The 22,360-nt window shown below is 37.8% G+C and overlaps 1 protein-coding gene across 1 annotated transcript in view; it reads right to left on the bottom strand.

Moving 5' to 3' along the window:
• Nucleotides 1–22,107, bottom strand: part of FGF10 (fibroblast growth factor 10) — a 75,826-nt gene extending 53,719 nt beyond the window's left edge. Inside the window, exon 1 of the mRNA XM_021696724.2 lies at nt 21,759–22,107. Within this exon, the coding sequence (XP_021552399.1) occupies nt 21,759–22,107 (349 nt within the window). The remainder of the gene's footprint in view (nt 1–21,758) is intronic.
• Nucleotides 22,108–22,360: the final 253 nt, after the last annotated feature.

Raw genomic sequence — 22,360 nt, 5'->3', positions numbered from 1 at the left:
GGGAAACTAAAGGCCTTAGAAGGATAAAGGGAAGGTAGTAGATTCTATCCTCTGTGAGTGAATAGACACCCTTATGATCAAAAAGGTGACAACTCAGCAATCCCAGAAATATTAACAGGAAAATTCACATCTTACATTTAGGAAATTTCAGGATTCCTAATAGGAATTGAATACTGTTATTCTCCAGATATGATCTGGTTGTTAATCTCTCAGCCCATGGCTTGTGACAATGACAACTTTTTGTTGTTACAACTGGGGCAGGAGTATTACTGGCATCTAGTGGAGAGAGATACCATGGGCACTGCTAACCCATCCTACAATGCACAGGACAGCCTCCCACAAAGCATTATCTGACCCAGAATGTCAATAGTGCTGTGGCTAAGAAAGCCTGATCTAGGAGAAATAGAGTAGTACAGCAGAAAGATTATTAATTAGAAATCAGAGGAAGAGAATTCTAGTTTAAGTGCAATATGATTAGTTTTCTTCATACATGTAATGAAGATATTATCACCTACCCTGCCTAATTAAAAGAGCTGTTGTGAAAATCAAATAAGATCATCTATATGAAGTGTCCTCTGAGCCAAATAGAGTATCCAAATGAATTCAACTATTATGTGAATCCTTTTGATTTAAGGAAGTCACAGTAGAAATATGGCAGTATAATCTCTGTGGATGGTTTTCTATAGATGGTTTTTATGTGGAAAAAAATAAAGTTGCAGGATACAAAATCAACATAAGCAGTTGTGTTTCTACACACTAACAACCAATTATTTGAAAAAGAAAGAAAGAGAACAATCCCATTAACAATAGCATCAAAACCAAAAAAATACTTAAGAATACATTTATCCAAGGAAATGAATGACCTGTACAATGAAAACTGCAAAGGCATTAACAAAAGAATTGAAAAAGAAATAAAGGGAAAATGTAAGGGTTTTAATTAGGTTACTTAGACTCAGTTATTTCTTAGAAGAAACCAAGACAAAATGAACTAAGATGAAAGAATCAGAGGCTTAAGTTAAAATTTTCATATACATGTCCAGATAGTATATTCAAAACTAAAATTAGCTATTAGTGAGAACTGTAGATTCTCCAATTATGATGAATTTTAAATATCAGTGTGGGCATGAGATATCTAAAATGACAAAGTGTGTGGTTTGTGGAGAGAGAGGGGAGGTGACCTAAATGACCTCTGAAAGCTCCTTCCCCTTCCTGGAACCTCCACTCAGACTTTATGCCCCAAGATTAGCGTCAGCAGGCTCTGGCAGGTTGTCTTGTGGGATTCCAGACATTGCCACATCAGGAGCCCTTCAATTAATTGTCTTCTTTTGGTCTCTTCACACCCTTTTACTGGTGGTCAATTCAGGTCTCATACAATTTGCCAGAGAAAAACCTTCCTTTTTATTATTGTCTTCCTTTTTTTTCATAAATCCTGATTCTGTAATGCTTTTTTAAAAATACATTTGGAAGGAAACTCAAAACCTTCTTCTTGCACCTCCCCCTTCTTGCTCCATAAAATTTCTACTCCACTGAGCCATGACTAACATGTACAGTATGCTTGCAATGAAAATTGTTTTTCCCTTTAAATGTCCTAACTCCAGATTTTCACTTTAAGCTTGATTAGGACATATGTTAAAAGTAAAGATCTGTTTTCATCCCAGTCCCAGATCCCTTCCTTTGTCACTAAGGTACTTGATAGAAAAATCTCACCTTACCTTGTGTTGCAGTTAGTTTCAGCATGGAAAACCACCAATAGATAATGCTATTAAAAGAGGAAAATACCCAACGTTGGAAGGGGGAAGCTAACTACAGGCATAATTAGCCAAAAGAGTGAGGGTTGTGTGGATTTGGGCAAAAAGAGCCAGAGAATATTTGGCTCTTCTTTCAAAGTATAAAAAAAATGTAAAAATGAGAAATGTTGAAAAATAACATAACTTGGGCATGATTGACCACAGTTGGACAATTTCTGGGTGCACAGAATTAAGAGAAATTCTTTCCCTCCCTTCTATCAGCATTATACCAATCACCTATGGTCTGGTACTTTTGTAAACAGCTCTTCCATCATTTGGATCGTATTTCCAGATTTTAGCCAATCCACTGTAAAAGTTCATTCTCACACCTCTGTGTCAATTATTTCCTATTTTGTACTATTTTATTTTTTCCTCCCGCCCCCTAATGGAAGCAACTAGAATAATGAGGGCAAAAGGTTATATATACATCTGGTCCCTCCATTTAGCATCCTGGTTTATCTTTTAAGCTTTGTGGAGAACAATGGTGAAAGGTGGGCAGGGGTACTTTCTTGTATGTATTTTCAATGTGAAAAAAAAAAAGCATTCAATATTTTGTACATATGTGACATCTGAAATAACTCAGACATGGCAACATTAAGGAAATCATTGCTTCTTAGTTTCATGTTTAATTGTCGGAGCCAGGAAAGAAGGAGGTGAAGAAAGAAGGCAGGACTTGCATAAGCTGACACTCCGAGGGACCGGGCTGGAGCAGGCATGGCTTTCATTAGATTTAAGTGAATTAGTCTGTTTCCTTTAAACAGGAGAGATTAACAAGCCACCAAGGGCCTGCTGTGGGATTCTGACACTTTTAGTGGCTTGTGACATATGATTTGTGAATATCAATTCGCCTTCAAAAGCAGAAAGCACATCTACCCTTTGCATGAGGTATGCCAAAAGCTGAGTCTAGGTTAGTTTGGTTGAAATTCATTAGGAAAGACATTTGCTAAGATAGGGGAATAAATCTTTTATTTGATTCAATATTTGGATCATTTTTAAGTTCTCCTTTGGATTTTAAAATGGCTACATGTAGATGGAGGGGTTTAATAGGAATGACTTTCTTTAGCAAAGAGAATACCTCAAGTCTTGAACTTGGAAACTATGGGGACATTAAATAAAAAGGGAAAAGTAAGCTCTTAAAATTTTGCTTTCTTAGTGAAAGAATATATCTTTGGGCATTTTGGCTTCAAGATAAATATTTTCCAAACTGCATGAAAACAAAATATTTTCTCCTCATAGGCGATTATGTCAAAAGTATCATCTCTGATAGTAAGTAAATGACATACAGAATTTAGGGCTGAAAGAACTGATAGAAAAATAAATTCATACTACAAAACTTTATTTTTTAAAACATTTCCAGGTTATCATTATTTTAAAAAGTATACTACTGGAAAAGTACACACATATATATATATATATATTTTTTTTTTTTTCGCCCCGTTTCTATATCAAGACAAAAGTGATCAGGAGCCAGCCTTTCGAAGCTGCAGGTACGAATCGGTAGATAGCAAGAAGAGATCTTCTTGGTCTTTAGGAGGCAAAGTCGAGTCAAGAAAGCATAGAACGCTGCATAAATTCCCCTAGCTATAAAGTTTAATTTCCTAATGTCCTATACTGACAGTTTGCCTCTGCTTGACTATAGGATTTCCAATCAGACCAGTTGTATGTTGTATCCTATGGAAGGTGCAGTAGCATACTGATTAGGTGCATGTGCACTGGGACCACTCTACCTGGGTTCAAGTCCTAGCTCCACCTCTTATCAACTGTTAAGACTGCAGGGAAATTACTCAGTCTCCTAGCACCTTTAGATTTCCCCATCTGCAAGTTGGGATGACTAGTATCCCCACCCTAGGGTTGTTTGAAGATGAAATGAGTACACATGTGAAGTATTTAGGACTAACTAAGCATTCTATGCCATTAAGCTGTTATTCTTTTATCCCATTCTAAAAACAGAACTGAAACAGTGTCTACAACTCTGGAGCTCTAGGTATCAATAGTGAAGACTGTTGCCCCAGTTTACATCAATCACTCAATGTTGCCTAATAAAATCGTTGTTATATTGTTTTTTCAATAAAACTTTACCTGTGTGTTCAGTGGATTTTGTTGATAATCCAAAATGATAAAACAATCAGTGGGACATGAAGAACCCCTACGTTGATTAAAACTGAATGGCCTCCAAACATTTTCAGTGATCAACATAGGAAAACAAGGATTTTCCATGCAATTAATCTAAGAGATTGTAGGGGTATCACTGAATGTTTATTATGTTTAAGGTAAAATAAGAATGAATTTAAGAATACAACTTTTTCTAAGTTATTTTTCTAGTATCTTTCTAGTTTTACTGTATGACAAAATGTTACTATTACTAGTTGAAAACTTTAATTCAATTAAAGTGTCAGTCACTGAATAAGGCCATGGGATGGTCGGAAGGTCCAGAACAGGATGCTTTTATTCTATAACCCTTGTCATCAAAAGGGAAAATAATATGACAATTTATGGATGACATTTTTTCTGGTGAATAAAATCAGCAGTGTTCAATTTGAGATTTTTTTAAAAGTTGAAAAAATTTGATGCCTTCTTTGGAGCACAAGACATTAGGGCAAAAACACCTTTGGCCAAGTACCTCATAGAGCACAGCAGGATATAACAAATAATTTAAAACCCCATGAAGTCTTTTTGGATTGTGAAAAACCCAACCACACTACTTGAGGTTGGTCAGTACAGTAATCATCTCAGATTAATAAATTGTGGCCAGGGTCAGTGATTATGTATAGCTCAACTCAGATGAACATATTCTGGCTGATCTTATTAAATGACTTTGAAGCTTTCAGTACAAAGAAAAAAATATATAAGAAGAAATAAACATGGGAAAAAAGATGCATCAGAGGGGGTGCTAATTGTTGTTTTTTTAATTAATATTTCCAGATTCATATTCCCTGTGACTTTGCAGGAGACATTCTGTAAGTTATTTGGGCTGTAAGTCTGGTCCAAGATGTCTTTTGTAGGAATAAAGAAATGTCACTGAACCAGAAGGGAACCTACCATTTGCATACTCATGGAACACCCAAGGTGGACATATCACACAGCCTTTTCTGTAGTGCCTGCCAGTCCGAATCACCTGAACAAAAGGGTCATAAACGGGAACTGATGCTCAAATGATTTCCACAACTGGAAGAAAGCAAGTGTCACAACAGAGAGGCATTCCTCTCAATAATGCCTAAGCCATTAAAGAGCTGCTGGAGTTTGGAAGATCATTTCTGGGAAACTCTAGAATCTCATCAGTATTCTGTCTTCATGATTCTAGCTTTAGAAGCTGTGCGGCAAACTCAAGTGATCACTTGGAGGTTTCTGTTCCTGCGAACGCTCTTGGGATTAGGGGTGCTTATACACAGATTCCTGTGGCTTCAAAATAACAACAACAATAACAAAACAAGTGGGGAGGAGCCCTGAATGGCTAAAAGTTTGTTTACACAATTGTCATTTGGTGTAGCACCCCCAGCTCTTGCTCATAAATAACAGTGGCAGGGTGCTCTGACACAGGGAGAAGCTTCACGCAAGTGTCGCGTTGTCTCTCCCCTCACCCCAGATTGGGCACATGCGACTCGTGCCTTTACACAGTGAGCTGAAAACTGACCTCATCTCAGATTTATCACTAACGTCCACCAACCAAAGAGCATTAACACTTCAGCATATGTTTTAACTCACTTTTACAATTACTTCCTCTTTACAAAATATACTGGCACTTTCCCCATTCCCAGATTATGTGCAAAAATGGAAAATGGGCAAACACGCAGTATGCGTATGAAATTCATTCTGCCAGGTTTTTTTTAGATGATTCCAAGCTCAAGACACCTTTGGCCTTTTATCTCCTCACCTCCATACCTAACTTAGTATCATCCTTAATTTGGTTGTTTCTTAGAGGTTTGTTGGCATTAAGAATCACTTGAAGTGTCTACTGAAGTTCAGATTCCTGTGTGTGTACCTCTTACCAGTCTCCCCTACCCCCTTGCAGTCCTTCTGGAATAGGGCTCTTACTGTTCACATTTTGAGCCAGCACCCTCGTTCATTCTGATCACACGGTCCAGAGGCCCAACTCTGAGAAATACTTAACATGGCCTCTTATTACTAGCTATTTCAAATCTGGCCTCTCTTGCTCTTTTTGCTCCAAATGTCCTTCCTATGTACTTTTTAGAAGGAATCTTATTTTTATTAAGAGAAATAGGTAGGGGCTGCCTCTCAGATCAGAGTGCACAACCGGCATTCTATTGCTAAGCATGTTTCAGAAGCCTCCTGTAGACTTGTATGGACCTATGCCATTTGCTTGGACTCAGAGACTACAAGTAAAAATCTTTGAATGCCACCAGGGATGGTAAGATTGATCCTCACCACCAGCATGCTCATTGTGCTCAAGATCATTGTGGATCGGATCTTTTGTCCAGTTCCCTTGCATGAGAGCCCTACGCCTAATTGCACCCACCTTTCCCAATATCACCACCATTCTCTCTCTTCTCAAATTACTATAGCCCCAACACTCAGTTAACCATGAGTGTGAAGGAGAAAAAGCAGTGAGTTCCATCACACTCCAACTTAGGAGATGTCACAGCCAGCCTCAGCTTAGAGAAGAGCCCCATTACCCTAAGACATGACAAAAAAACATGTATCTACTGTCTGCAACTTCATAGCCCCTATTGCTGTGAGAGAAACTAATTTTCTATAAGAGGAAATGCCAGTTTTAGAATCATGCTTTCTTCCAGGCTTTAAAAATTTAAGTGACATAAACAGTCATGACAATAAATTTTAGGAGAGTTGCACCATTATGGAAACATTTTTGTGATGTGAAAAGCTTAAACTAGGATGTTATGTGAATTTTATCCACAGCGACAGAGGATAGAGGATGCAGGGTATAGTTTCAAAGAGAGCAAATGTGGCTTCAATATACTGAGACATTGAAATACTTCAGAGAGTACCACTTACTTACATTTTAATTATATCAATCATCCATTTATTAAATAGATCTGCTATCACCTTTAACTCTAAAAGGGCCTCTTTAATTTGGAAAGGTTCCCGTGGGCTTAGCATGTACCTTCAGGAGTGTGGCTCTTGGACCAGTGAGGAGGAAGAGAACTGATACTCTTTAATCCACACTGAATTTATAACCCAGTGGAAAATCAGACCACAGTTCTGCATCAAACAATCAGAGCCCTTCCTCTGCTCTGGCAGTGCCCAGCAATCAAGGTATTATGTGCAAATAAACTATATTTTTTAAGCAACGTTTTACAGATATATGGTCGTTTAAACTCATTGTCAGATTCAACTAAAATTTGAGGTTCTATTATAAGCTTGATAGTCAGTTAGATATTTTTACAGAAATTATTTTAGTCTAATAGTCCTCCATAGCTTGTGGGTCTTGCCTCTGGGCCTATGGTTAGGGTCTCTGCCTCTACCTCTGTGGTTCTGCCTTCTGTGCCTAAGGCTCTGCCCTCATGGTGATCCTTCCTTTTTTTTTTAAAGCTAGCATGTGTTTGTAACTGAATAGTTTTATCAGCCTGTTTCCTGCCTGTAAGATTGTGGGAATCTGACAGCTTTCCTTCATTTTATCCAACTCTGTCTCTTTTAGTCCAAGCCAGCAGTGTTTCTGCTGCTACAACATTCTCAAAACTTTGTGGGTCTCCTGTGTATGTCATAGGCATCCATGTCAGTAGTTGGAGGGTCCTCCTCAGATCCTCCTTTTATAATCTCTATTCCTAGCTTCCGTTGAGATGGCTGAGGGAACCTATCAGTCACGTGCCTAATCTCTCCAGCACTAGATTAAGGCTGTCCAGCCACACCCCAGCCTTTTTTGTAGAACACACTTCCTAGGTGTACCTCCTAATTTAGCAATCTTTTGCCACCTGGATAGGCTGAGGATTTCCCAAATCATCAAGTGCTCTTCTGGTTTGCTTAACAGTTCTTTCTTCACTCTCTCTCTTTCCTCTCACATTTTACTAGAAGCAGCAAGAAATCAGGCTGTACCTTCAACACATTTCTTGGAATTCCCCACAGTTACATTTGCAAGTTCGCCTCATACAAGTTCTGCTTCCCGCATGACTATAATACACAGCGCAGCTAAGCGTCTGCCACTGTATGACAAGGCCTGTCTTTCTTCCAGTTTCCAGTAACATGCTATTTCCTCTGGCTGTCATCAGAATCACTTTCCATATTCATATTTCTACCAATATTCTGTTTATGAAGAGATATGTATTCTCTAAGATAATGTAGGCTTTCTCTACTGTGCTCTTTACAACCTTCTGAGCCCTTACCAGAGCGCTTTTAATGCCTGTATTTCTACAGAAGTCTGTTTAAGACAATCTAGGCTTTCTCTGTCATGTGTCTCAGAATTCTTTCCGCCTATATCCATGATCCAATTCCAGAGTCACTTCCACACTTTTAGGTATTTGTTATAGCAGCATGCCACTCTGAGGTATCAAAATCTGTATTAGTTTCCTTTGACTGCTGTAACAAATTACTAAAAAGTTGGTGTCTTAAGGCAATAGTAATTGATTCTTTCACAGCCCGGAGGCCAGAAGCCCAATATCCATTTGACTGGGCTCAGATGAAGGTATCGGAATGGCCAACCTCCTTCCATAGGCTCTGCGGGAGTCTCTCTCTCCTCTTCCAGCTTCTACAGCAACATTCCTTGGGCTCACATTTCCTTCCAAAAGCAAAGCATCACATCTTTAAGTCTCTCTTTTTTCTGTTTCCATCACTGAACTGCCTTCTGTGTGTGTCTAATCTCCCTTTTTCTTTTATAATAAGAACAAGTGACAGCATGTAAGGCCCATCTGGATAATGTAGGATCATCTCTTCATCTACAAACCCTTAACTCAATCACACCTGCAAAAATTTTACCATAAAAAGTAGCATTCATGGGCTCTGGGGATTAGGACTTAATATCTTTGGGTGGCTATTACTCAGCATATCATAGTTGTTATCTCCTGATATCTGTATGCTTGCAGAATCTGGTACTTAATCTAGGCAATGAGTGTATTGAATAAAAATATTTTAATAATAATTTAGTTCAATGTACTCATTCCATAGATTAGGTGTCTGAGGTCACATTAAAGTAAATGGCATGCCTGAGACTGCACAGCAAATATTTTGACACGACCAAGACTATGAACCATATGCTTTTACTCCCACTCTTTGCAGTACAGTCTTCTTCTCTAAATGAATTACCACCAAGAATTTCTCATTTCTTTTTTTTTTTTAAGATTTTTTTTTTGTTTATTTATTTGACAGAGACACAGTGAGAGAGAGGGAACACAAGCAGGGGGAATGGGAGAGGGAGAAGCAGGCTTCCCGCTGAGCAGGGAGCCCGATGCGGGGCTCGATCCCAGGACCCTGGGATCATGACCTGAGCCGAAGGCAGACGCTTAACGACTGAGCCACCCAGGCACTCCTCATTTCTTAATTCCTAAAATTACTCCAGTATCCAACTATAACTCTGAAACAAAAAGTATCTCACAGCCAGCATCAATTTTAAAAGAGAATAAAGTCATCATTTATATCCACTGACCATAGTCAATAGTAACTTTAGGAAAACTGGAGAAATGTGGGAAAGAATCCATTTCAAGGGTTACATAATATATCCATTCAGAAGTTTGTATGAATTTAAGTACTTAACTTTCAGTTAGGTAATGATGGGCCTAACATTTTCTGAGTTCTCAGAACTGTAGAACTTAGAACCTAATATAATTTTAAAAGATAATTTACTTCAACCATATTTTTTCGGGTAGGCGGTGTATTAATCATGCTTTCCAGACCAAGTGACTGAACCAAAGAGTCTAAGTGATTTGGATCGAGGATATGCAGTTAAAAACAACAATTTTTACTTAGTAAATATATAGGAAGGACCCACTGCATACCAGACTCTGTATGGAGGGCTCACATGTGAAGGTCAATGTGATATGTACAGTCCTTACCCTCAACAGGCCTTCTGTGTATGAGGAAACTAGATGGGTCAACTAATCAAGTGTGAGAGTGCGTTAAAATACTAGAGACAAAATGTTTGGGGAGTGTTCGGGAAGGCCTCCTAGAGATGACATCTAACAGGATTTTGACAGGAAGGAGTGCTAGGGACAAGGAGAGAAAGAGAACTCCAGCTAGACCTCGTTGTGTGTGTGAGGTCTGGACATGAGGGGACAAGGCATGTTCTGGAACTAACATCTACTCAGTATGTCTATCATGGGGAGTATAGTAAGAAATGGGGTGGGGAATCAGTAGGGAACAAGTCCTGAGGGCCTTACAGGACATGTTAAGGAATGTAGATCTTGTTCTAAGGACATTGTGAAGAAATTCAAGTATTTAATAGGGGACTGGCTTGTGTAGGTTTGTGCCTTACACAGAGGCAAACTGGCTAAGGGTGATTTTGTAATGTGAGCCTTCGAGAGTGAACAGGGTGCCATTATTAATATGCCAGTGTGAGAGGCACATACTGAGACTGTCCCAGCACACCAAGGCAGAAGGTCACCCTTGCTGAGCCTAGCCTAGGTTTGAATCCTGACCCACTTATGCTAACTATCTCACTTGAGCCTGGCACCGTAACTTTTAGACTCAGTTTTCTTCTCTAAATATAGTATGAGAGTGACAGTGACTATTTTATCCATTTTATAGAATTTTTCTGAGAATCAACTCATGAACACATGAATATAAATGCCTTATAAACTATAAAATGAAGTAAAGTTGTATGATAATCAATTTTCTGTCTAATCTTACATTAGGCCATGACTTAGCGATCCTTTCAGAAAATGACATAGTTAAAAACAACACAGTAGTCATAGCATAAAAGGGTAATGAGAGCTAACATTTTGAGCTCTTAAAATGCGCCAAGCCCTGTATTGAGAATTTCACATTTATAATCTCATCCTGCCAACAGTGATGAGGTGGGTGATGTTATTATCTTCACTTAATAGTTGCAAAGATCACAACCCAGTAATTTGTCCAAAGCCACAAAGCTACCGAGGGTTAGAACCCTGATTCTATATCAAGAAGTTGGTCTCCAAAGCTCATGGTCTTCATCTTGGGGGCAGCTGCATATTTGCTGTCTGTGTCTTACTCCTCGTTTGTTTTAAAAATATTTAAGTATATTCTTTTGCAAGAAAAGGAGCTGTATCTACTTTGTTTCTTTTCCTAATCACCTAAACCAGGTGAGCCTGAGCTAATTTAGAACAAGAATGACAAGAAGAAATACACAATGGGAGCAAGTACTATTGAGGGTTCAGTAGTTGTCTTTGGGAATCTGCTGAGAAATGACAAAACCCTTCCCAGCACTACGTATATTTTAAGAACTTCTGCAGTAGGGACTATTTAAAATTTTTAAGTAATGATGAGTGCTAAAGAAGATGCCATTTGGGGTAGATCAGAAGAACTATTTTGTGTCCCTAGTATAAAATCAGTTTTGGGTTTTGGTTTGTTTGGCTGATCAAGCTAGAATTTCAATGTTTAGGTTATGTCTATTATACTATAATTTATATAGCCATGTAAAATATTTCTTTGCCTTCTCTTTGTTTTTCCTTTACTTCAAAAAGTAAAACAAATGAAAAAGTCTAATTTTAAATGAAAACTCTTAATGTAATGTTGTAGCAGAAAAGTGAAGTCCTCAAATACAAGGGTATTTATATTACCCCCCACACACATGACAACACTTTCTAGTGTATTATTCTTTGTGTTTCATAAGGTAGCCCCAGCCTGTAAACTCTCCTCCACCCCGTTTGCCTACCTGTTATTGCCTGGAAACTTCATGTAAGGTTTTGTGCCCACATGCTTCTGTGCCCTCTTTTAGGACATTCTTGCTCCTCTCTATTGGTGTCTAGCTGGAGTCCTTATCCTCAGTGTGATCCTGCCCATGTCATTCATGAATCCCATGGGTTGCTGTTCACTTCGTTTCTGCCCTGCTTCTTTGGTGGTTAGTATAAATGTCTTATATTATCTTCCAACCCCTTGTGAAGATTTCCTGTCTCTATCTCTAGATTGTAAACCCTTTGAGGCTATGGGCCAAAAAGGTCACAGTCATGGGATGAGAAACAAGAACCAGTTTAACTACCGAATTTACTGAGAGCTGAGCATCTGTGATAATCCTGGTTCAAAACCGTATCATAACTTGAAGCATAGTTTGTCTTGAAATATTTCACCTAGAGTCACTTTTCTCTTTTTGCCTTTTCTTCAGTAATCTGCCTTCCTCCAGTCTCTACAGTTACCTGTTTTGTCCCTGTTTCTTTTCCTTTGTTTTTTTACAATATGTCCTTTTAACACATTTTTTATCTTCTTTATTTTCAACTCTTCTCTCTCTCCTCAAATTATCTTCAATTTTCCAGTATCTGCTACTAGTCTATTAAACCAGACCTTTACTCTTCCCCCCAAACTTTAGAGCATTACAGATGCTACAATTGCAAATCTTAAGTAATTTCAGATGTTCTAATATTTTCTTTTTCTAAAAATGCCAGGTGTATTCCTCATTCCTGCCACTTTCTTCAGTTCCAATATTTTTACTTCCCACTTCAGCAAATAATCTGCTAGTTGTTTTCCTGATCCTTTCCCTTAAAACAAAGGGGAGCATCATCCTTACATTTTCTTTACATAATACCCATTTGCTGAGGCCTTATTAAGCACCAGGCACCATTAAGCTATTCATGCATTAAGTCTGACTTCTGCAAACTTCTCACCAAACCCCAGGCTCAGTGTGCCGATTCTGTACTTCTTGGAGGAGGCATCGCTCCCCATACTCTTCCCATCTCCACCTCCCACCTTCAAATGCCTCTTAGCCGTGAGGTTTAGAATAGTTCCCAGTTGTTTTCTTTTAGAGGACACTACTTGTTTCTTCCATAGCATTTACCCCAATTTTTCATCACATCTTTGTTTACTTGTTTTTTTTTTTTTTCTCTTTCTTTCTTTCTTTTTTTTTTATTTTGGTCACTGTCTTTAGAGTGAAGCTCTGTGAGAGCAAAACCAGCATTGTTTTTCAGTACTGTATGTACATGTCACACGGTATCTGACACAAAGCGGCACTCAATTTCTGCTGAATGAATGAATAATCTCATTTAATCATTACCATATAGGAAAGAGGAAGGTATTGTCAATGTTGTTGTTTTACTGATAACAACTTGCCCAAGTCATACACTATTGTCTGGCAGTTCAAAGCCTCAACTACACCCACTTCTGTGTCTTTAAAGTGTCTTTGCAATCCAGGGCCATACTTGTAGTCACTTTTAATCAAAGCCCACACTTTTAATCCCTCTTTCCTACTGCCTCTTTAGCAGGAACTCTGGACTTGGCCTTTCTTACTTTGATACCATGGCTGTGATTACTTCTGTAGGATTCCTTTTAGATCACAGATTCTCATTTCAGTTAATTTAACATGCAGTCAAATGCCAGGGCTTGGGTTATATTTCCCTCACACCTTTCTTGTCATGTCAGCCCTTTTGCAGCGCTACTCATTAGCCTGATCTCTTTCCTGGGAGTTCAAAACCCTTGTCTCCATCACTCTAGCAAAGCATGTCCTCCTCCTTCCACAGTCTGTGTCTAAATGCTCTCTGGCTTCTTCTGCTTTTCTTCTGGCTTCGAACATTCTAATTATATGTTCTTTACCATCTCTCTTGCGTCAGCTTGAGAGCACTTCTGTAGTTTTGTTTATCAGGTTTTTATTCCATAATTTGATCAACACGCTTAGCACTTTTTTTTTCATATTTGTAGAATCATACCCTTCTACGGAGATGTTTCAAAAAATCCCTAGAAATCTGGTTTACTACATTGGTAATTACTGTTATTAATAACATAGTAAATATAGCTCACTTTAGATGAGAAATAGTTTGTAAATTAATATCATGTGTCACCATTTTCCCCATGTTACAAAATATTCATTTTTCTTTTAATAATTCTATCAATAAATCGAAGCAATTTAGGCTTTGGAAATATATCTACATCTATATATCTATATACTTTGAAATAAGTGTGTTTTTTTAATTTGAAATCAATCGTAAAAAGAAGCTTGACTTTTAATTATTATGGTAACAGAGCAATCTAACTTATATAGTCAGATTCTGTATATAATAAAAATAAATTTAATTCAGCAATCAGTACAAAAAGACTCTTCCTTGAAAGAAATATGAACATACATGTATCTATTAATTCAAATTCTAACTCCTGTAGGTGTCTTAATATTTTTCCAACAAAGATATGTGCATTTCTATATTTGGTCAGTCTGGAATATATATATATATGCATGTGTATTTTACATTTTTTCCCCTTTGATAGCCATTATTAATGAGAAAATGGGTTTTATTTTTAAAAGTTAACATTTGACAGGGATGTACAGAGAAGCTTTGTAATTTAAGGGCAATCACGGAAGTTGGAAATAGTAAAGACCTTTATGGTTAGCATTCATCTTCTTAGAGATAAATGATGACTAAAATAGAAGAGGAATAGTTATTTGATTCCCTAAATCATCTTCACTTTCTCTTATAGGAGTCCAGACAAAGACAAAAAAAGTAAGGAAATTGACAAAGTAGCTAGTAAGTGTTACATGTACTAAAACAAGTTAAAAGAAAGGTAAAATGAACCTGCAAAGAGAGTTATTGGAAACAGAATATTTAATCTGGGGAAAAATACAAGATGATGATTTAGTAACCAGACAGCATTCATTTGCAGAAGGTACTTATCTGTGGTTTGCCTATTTCACTAAAGGCAAAGCTATAAGAAATTGACCTGAGTGCTGGGATAAGGGAGAATTCACTGGAGATTCAAACTGAGAAGAGACTCCTGATGGAGTATGTGGAATTTACATTGCTGAAGACTTTCATGCGTAGAATATAAGCTGTCTTGGATGTTGCACATCCAAAAAGGTTGAGACTGCTGGCTCCAAATATAATATGACATGATATGTCATATTATAAGCAATGATAATGGATGACTTTCCCTGACCTAAATGGTATGGAAAGGGTTTGGAGACTGGGGAAAATGTGGGGTGGGGTGGGGGGGGGACAAGAAAAAGAGGAGGAAAATAATGAAGGACTGAAAAAGTATCATGGGTTCACACTGCCTCAGAGGCAAGGCTATCACAGATGTCTAATAGTTCAGCTGTATAAATGCCTCAAGACAGAACTATTAGAATTTGGTGAGCCTTAAATTGTAGAGACTCTATGAATAGGTCAGGTTATCCTCAAACAGGGGCAATGCATCAAAAAAGGTTAAGGATGAACTAACACGTATGTTTTTCAGTAAAGCATGTTAACACCAGGTGCTTGAAAGAAAACAATGATTACAGGAAAATGCCTTTTTAAAAAAGTTCTCAATTTTGCAGTTAACCATTGCTACTTGTAATTAAGTTGCAGTTAACCCACACCATTCACAATTAAGTGATAGTTGTGGTGCAATTATTGGGTTATATTTAGTTGACAGTTACCTGAAGTTGGGGATATATTGACTTAATCAATACTTTGCCTCTTCTATTATGGTTAATTAAATGGTTCATTAATCGCTCAGTGTCATCATTCACTGTAGGAAGCATGCCAAACATTTGAAAATTCCTCGTTAATGATAACACACATACTGACAGATTAGATATAGGTAAAGGTGGACAGATTTAGGCTGAAGAATTATTAGGTGAACTATAAAATAAGGCAATGCTTTACTGCCAGCACTATGAATCTTTCAAATGGTAATTGGATGCACGTGTTAGCAGCAGTAAAAAGTCACTGTCCAGTTGTCCACCTTACATGGGAATCTACTCTGAGTGTCTTCTTTGATTTATTGTTCCAATTAGAACACAGTGTTCAAAGAAAGAACACAACTGACCTGATTTAAAGGCAAGGGAGCCTTTAAGGCCATTATTTGGTGGATGACCTGGCTCCCTTTTAGATATCTTGAAACTTTCTATTTGTGTCAACTCTGTACTGATTAAATATTTGGTTTTAAACTGATTCTATAAAGCATCGACATTTTGTATTCATTAATTCTTGATCAGAGTGTCACTGATGACTTCCCAAGATGCAGATGTATTTTCTCTCACTAACTTTAAAGGCCTATTTCTAGGTTGTCACTTGTCATCCTGACTGACTGGCACAAGTAAAGGTAACAGGCACTAAAAAAAAAAAAAAAAAAAAAGAGTGCCAATCATGAAAAGTAAGTATTTTTGATTGGCAAAACCAAGTAACAAACACCACTGGTCAAATGGTAAATGTAAACGATCTTAAATCATTGCAGTATACCATGAAAAATGAAGATTTTTCTGCATAAAGGACTTGAGACAAAATGAGGTTCATTATCTTCTAGATATGCTAGACTGTGATAAAGCTGTATTAAAATTACATAAACATAAATCTTATGTCCCATCCTCCTGGAAAATTAAAAGAGAACTTTAATTTCTGGGAGGGAAATACTAATATTTTACTTACTTGCATTAAGCAAGTATCAACTGTTAATGCTAACAAATGTTGGAACAGTAATACTAAAAACGTCATCTGAATTACTCCTCATTACAAAGTTCACAGAATTAATGTTAAGATAGATTAAAATCACTTTGAACTAATACACATGTATTACTCTTCCTTCTGAAGCATAATAAAGAAATCTCATTTGTACTACAATTTTTGGATAAGCATACAGACATTTAAGGCTTAGGAAAGATGTAGATATTCACAGGCAGCTCATAAATGTGAGGAACATTAGCTCCATTTCAAATGAGCTGTCAACTTTTTTCCAACATTTTGGCTTGTGGAAAGTCAGACGTTTGGATAATAAATGGGATTTGCCTCTGCACATTAAGGTAACTGTGCAGGAATTTAAAGTGCTCATTCATATTCTACTATAAGTTCATTAAACACTAAAAAAAAATGAACTGGAATAAGCCTTTTTGCTCTAAACCAGACAGTAAAAATATAGAAGAAAATATCCATGTAATGGAGTTTCCTTCATCCTATAAGACCCAGTTTCTCTTTTAAATTCTGTGCTTAAACATCATTTTGAAAACACCTGTTTTTAAAGAGTGATCCATACCTTTGCCTAATAGATTCCTAAAATACCCAAGACCTACCTAAAGTTTAGCATTTCTGAATTCTCATACTCTAATGTTGGCATGTGATTTCTGCCAACTGTTTTCTTGGGTTTCTTCTAGTAGGTTATAAATCAGATTTATGAAAAGGAAACTATGTGTATTTTTTAATGGATTTATGATAAAGCCATCAAAGTGGAAGGTCCATATGGTAGGAATGCGGTAAAGGTAACAGGACAGTGTCATGTAAACATTAAGTACAGTGCCTTCCACCTTCATAAATCTTCAATGCACATGATTAAGTGCTGCCAGTTATAAATTATGCAACCAAACTCTAGAAATGACTACAACTTAAATAAGACACCAGAGGAAGCCATAAGTTGTATATAGGTTTTCTTCCCAAAAATCCATTGTATATTTATTAGGAGATGATATTCAAGTCCCTATTTTCCTCCATAATTACTTTCTCACATTATTTAACTTCCTACAGTAAGTCCTAGTCCTGATTTAAAAGTAATAATGCAAACCTTTAATCCTAGACAGTAATTGTCATTTATATGAGGTGAAGTACCTTTTTGATTTGCAGACTCATTTTAAAACTTTCTTTTATATATATATATATATATATATATAGCTTGTCTCTCTCTCTCTCTGTACACACACACACACACACACAGACATATATGTAGCTTGAGGTCTCTACGATTTTGTCCTTTTTAGAGTCATGTATCAGAAGTTTCTGCAAAAGCCCAATTTCACACTGTTATTTACAATCAAATTATTTTATTACATGTGGGAACAATTAAACATTTTGCCCTCAGCTGTAAACAGTTACTATATACAATGACATTCATGGATTTTTCTTAAATGGTCATGTATTTCTAATGCCCTGTTAAAGAGGTGAGATCCATGTACATGCATTCTGTGTTTCCATAAGCAAATATATTCCCAAACAAAATATTAAAAGAGATACTTCACTTAGAGAATGCACTGACCTTGCCTGATACCATGTAGCCACCTGCAGTGAGGATACCTTGAACATGTTTCATTTCTGTTCCTCTCTCAATTTACTACTGTTCCAGTTTGAACCTGAAGAACTGTTGGTATTCATAGCAAGAAGTGATTAAGATTTTGGATACTTTGTTTTTTAGAGTTTTGAGGTGTCTAATTCAAATATATTGGCATCAATATTGCCAGTAGTGGAGGTAAAAGAAATAATATAACCAAATAGATTTGGTCTTGACCTGACTCTGCCAATTTCCAGTTGAATGACCTTGGGTAATTTCCTTTTTTCAGTTTACTTTGAAAAAATATGAATAGTTATATCTAAATTATAGGACCATTATGTGTTAAATGATCTATATATTGAAGAAATAGGTACATGCTATGCAGTACATACTGATTTCTATGTTGTTTCCCAAACTCCTTTCCCGCAAAGACTCATAAGCACTGTGGCTTTCCATTTTGAGGACAGCCATTCTTGGATCTCTCAAGTTTAGGGATACATTTTCTTTTTACTAACTCCCGTTTTCTACAAGTGACAACCATGAGAGAAGCGCACGGTCCACTCACATCCAGAAATAAGTCTACCAGTCCCAGTTGCAAGGGTACCTAACAGATGTATCCAGCCTTTCTAGGGGGCCAGAACTGGAGCTGAATAGTAATGTTTCAAGGGCAAAGCTCTAGATATAAATAATGATAAAACAAACTTAAATGAGCCTAAGCACATCTAGTGACAGATACACTACAGCTATTCTAAATTATTCAAGTTTTCTCAGACTTCTAGCAGAAGAACCATAATTCATCTCTGCTCGCTTTGTTCTATTTTCATATAATGGCATAGAAGCAAACCCAAAACTAACCCCTTCCACTAAAAAAAAAAAAAAAAAAAGTTATAATCACCCAAATTGAGCAAATTGAGAAGAGTTTCTTTAGCCCATATCACATTTTTAGAACCATCCAATTTCTGGGAACCAGCTTTGGAGGTAGAAGTTAAAAATGATTTTGCAATGCTTATGGGTGATTTCTTTACTTCCCTTTTGTTAGTATTTTGCTGGCAAAAAGCCAATAAAGCAGTTGTTTAATTACCCAGGACATCCCAAACATGTAACCTCTTAGATAAGTTGTTACTGTATTTTAGCAGCAATAATACCAGGTTCAAAAGTAACAAAGAAAATTAAGCTTCAAATAAGCAAACCTCAAAAGAACAGCTTTGTATATTGAGAATAATTAATAACTTGTTTAGGAAAATGTTACTGAAAAGTGGTTTTTGGACAAGAAACTGACACTCTTCAGAAATCCTAATATTTAACAGGCTACCATTTGGTGGGCTGGCTGGCTGGTTACCCTGTAGGCATGGCAAAAGTTTGCTCACATGTAATTATGCAACATTTAGACAATATCTTAATGATACCATGTAGTTCAGCTGAATCAGTCCAGCTGGAAATTGTAGCAGTGTTCTGATTAGCCAGCCACATGTGAAATTAAGGCTTTTTCAACCTCTACTTTTCACTTGCTATGTCTTGATACAGATGTTCTTGGAAAGCCTAAGTTATTTGCGGTTTGACATTATTTAACAGAGTAAGCCCCACCCCTTTCATTTTCAACCACTGATTATGATTGCATTACTATATAAGATATGATATTTTAACAAGGGCTATTGCTATACTTTATCATATGGAAGAGATATTATTGTACTTTGGACAGTTAGAATGGAAATTTTCCACACTAGTTTTTATGCAATAAAAATTGTATACTCTTCTCTTTGCAGATAATTCTTACTGTAAAAATATAATTCAATTTATATCCCTGGCAATCATTTTATTAAATAAGCACACATGATTATTATTTTAGAAAATATTAATTTCAGTTGCATGAATAAACTAGTATAGATTGGTCCTTATATCATGTCATAAAGACACTTAAAATATACCAATAGCAAAATCAAGTTAGTGTCTAAAAAAAAAAAAAACACCAGAATTTTGCCCAAGGTTAACACTTTGAAAATATATTTATCTCCATGAGCTAAAAATACAAAGAGGAGTTTCAGTCAATGGGCATTTTTTTTTTTTAACTCCCAGCTCACTCCTCAGCAAGTGTTTAGCTTACTTCTTCCCCATAATTCTACCTGGATGACAGCACAACTATTTTGTTTTAGAAGTGAACAAAGGTATTAAATTTTAAACAACAACTATACCATCTAAACACAATATCTAATGAATTCAGGTAACAAATGACTTTCAAACAAAAAAATCATAAATGACATTATTTCAGCCACTTTCTATGAATCAGAATGGAAAAAAAATAGGTAATGGACTATTTACCATCTCTATGTTAAACACTATGGAATATTTTAAGATACTTTCACAAGTATTTTTATTACTTATAAACATATCGCTAATTTTAGTAAATGGAAGCAGCAGCTGAAGAGGAACAGAAGCTAATGTTGAATATATGTGGATCGCCAAATAAGAAATCTAAGTCTTAATTCCTGTAGATCTTTATTTAAAAAGAAAATGCTAAATTCTGATTAACTGTCTTTCCCCTTAGTACCAGATACTTTTCTGGGCCAATGTATCTTGGAATGTCCGACCTACGTATTTAAGTTAGTTGGCAAGAAATTCCCAAACAACTGACACATAAAGGTCCCTTTAAAAGGTAACTTGGAAGGACCATTGAGATAATGCTAAATGGTCATTAAAGATGTTTAAATGTCATTGTCTACTGTCTTCAGTGTGCCGTTACATAGCCTCGGGATCCTTTCAAATAGCAATCAATAGAGGGTGAATAAGTCTCACCACTTGAAAGTAACTAGGAAAGGAAGCCAACAGAGTAATCTGGCTTTGCTGGACTGATTCAAGAAGAGATACAATATCCACCCCTCCTCTTCTAGTTCTCCCTCCCCCTACCCAGCCCACACCCCTGCAAGAAAGAAAGAAGAGAAAGAGCTAAAGAAGGAAAGAGAGAGAGAAAGAAAATGGATGGGGCAGAGGGCATAATTTATCCTGAGCAGAAAACCTCATCCAATGGGACAAACTATAGCCATGGAAACAGACCTCATGACTTTTACTTTGAAAATAAAAGAATGACAATGAAATTTGTGTGAGGTCTGTGTGAATCCAGTCCCAGATGTTTACAGTGCTGTAGTAGTATGGCTCTGCAATATGAGAGGTTTCAGAAGAAACGAGTACAGCAGGACACCACAAAGCAACGCATATGCCATTGACAATGCAGACATGAGCATCATGTTACCGAGAGAGAAGGCAGGCAGAAGACAAATAGCAGCGGTGGTGCCTGAAAAGCTAACTTCATGGACTGCAATCACTCAAACCAACATGAGGGGCCAAGGGAAAAAAAAAAAAATCAAAACCAGAAAAATGTTTGCACTCCTGTCTAGATAGGTAGTAGGGTAAAGAGATGGGGGTGGGGAGCCAGCGGAATTGACTTTTCTTTCTTAAATAAAGCTCCCATAAAGCCCCTGTAATTGACAGCAGATAATTATTTTCAGCTTGAGAAAACTGTCCCAAAACTCTTAATAAGATTGCCAGCGAAAAGAAACCAAATGTGTTTACTCGAGCCAGTTCCAGAAGGGAGGGAAAGGGGACCTTGAGATGAGGTGCGGAAGGGCTATGGAGACGGAGGGGGGCATCTAAGGCGCAGCAACAACTCTCCAGCGCCCTGCGTGGTCCCGGGAATGACAAGCCGGAGAGAGAGAGACGGGGCAGATGGGGTGGCAAGAAATGGGGGGTGTGGAGGGCGCTGCGTCAAGGGGAGGGGGGGCGGCAGCACAATGTATGGGGGGGAGTGATTTAGTGTGAAAGTATTCCACTTAATCATTTTACAGGGGTTGGGGACGTAAATATTTAGCTGGCCACATCTGGAACAGATTTTCCCCCCCTTGTGGGATGGGGGGTGGATAATTGGAAGGAGGGGAGCGCGCATTTGTTACTTACTGTACGGGCAGTTCTCCTTCTTGGTACCGCTGACCTTCCCGTTCTTCTCGATCTTGAGAAAGTACTTGGTAAAAGAGAAGAGCTTTCTCCAGCGGACATCTCCTTGGAGGTGATTGTAGCTCCGCACGTGCCTCCCCGCACTAGAAGGAGAGGAGAAGGAGGAAGAGGACGCGGAGGACGAGGAGGAGGAGGAAGAGGAGTTGGTGGCCTCTGGTGACACCATGCCCTGACCAAGGGCTGGGCAGGTGACAGGGATGGAAGACACCAAGAACAGCAACAAGAAGCAGCAGCCGCTGCCAGGCAGGTGGGGAAAGGCTGAGGCACAATGTGTCAGTATCCATTTCCACATTGTACTGAAACTCTCGGCACTGGAGATTGTCTCATCAGAAGGAACATACTGGACGGGTAAGACCTGGTGCGAGGCAAGGAGACAGCTGGAGGTGGCGGCCGCTGGTTAGCTCCCTCGGGGCGCAGATCTGGCCAGAAGTGAATGCACCAACATCCATAACTCCTCGGAAGGGCCGGCTGCCTCTCCTCGCTCCTTTCTCGGGCCCGCCGCCGAGCGCCTCTCGAGTCTCCCGGTGAATGGTGAACGTGGGTGG

This window comes from Neomonachus schauinslandi, chromosome 7 (genome assembly GCF_002201575.2).
Source record: "Neomonachus schauinslandi chromosome 7, ASM220157v2, whole genome shotgun sequence".
Taxonomy (NCBI): Eukaryota; Metazoa; Chordata; class Mammalia; order Carnivora; family Phocidae; genus Neomonachus; species Neomonachus schauinslandi.
Note: the sequence above shows the minus strand (reverse complement) of the source record. Positions and strands in the feature narration are given on the sequence as shown.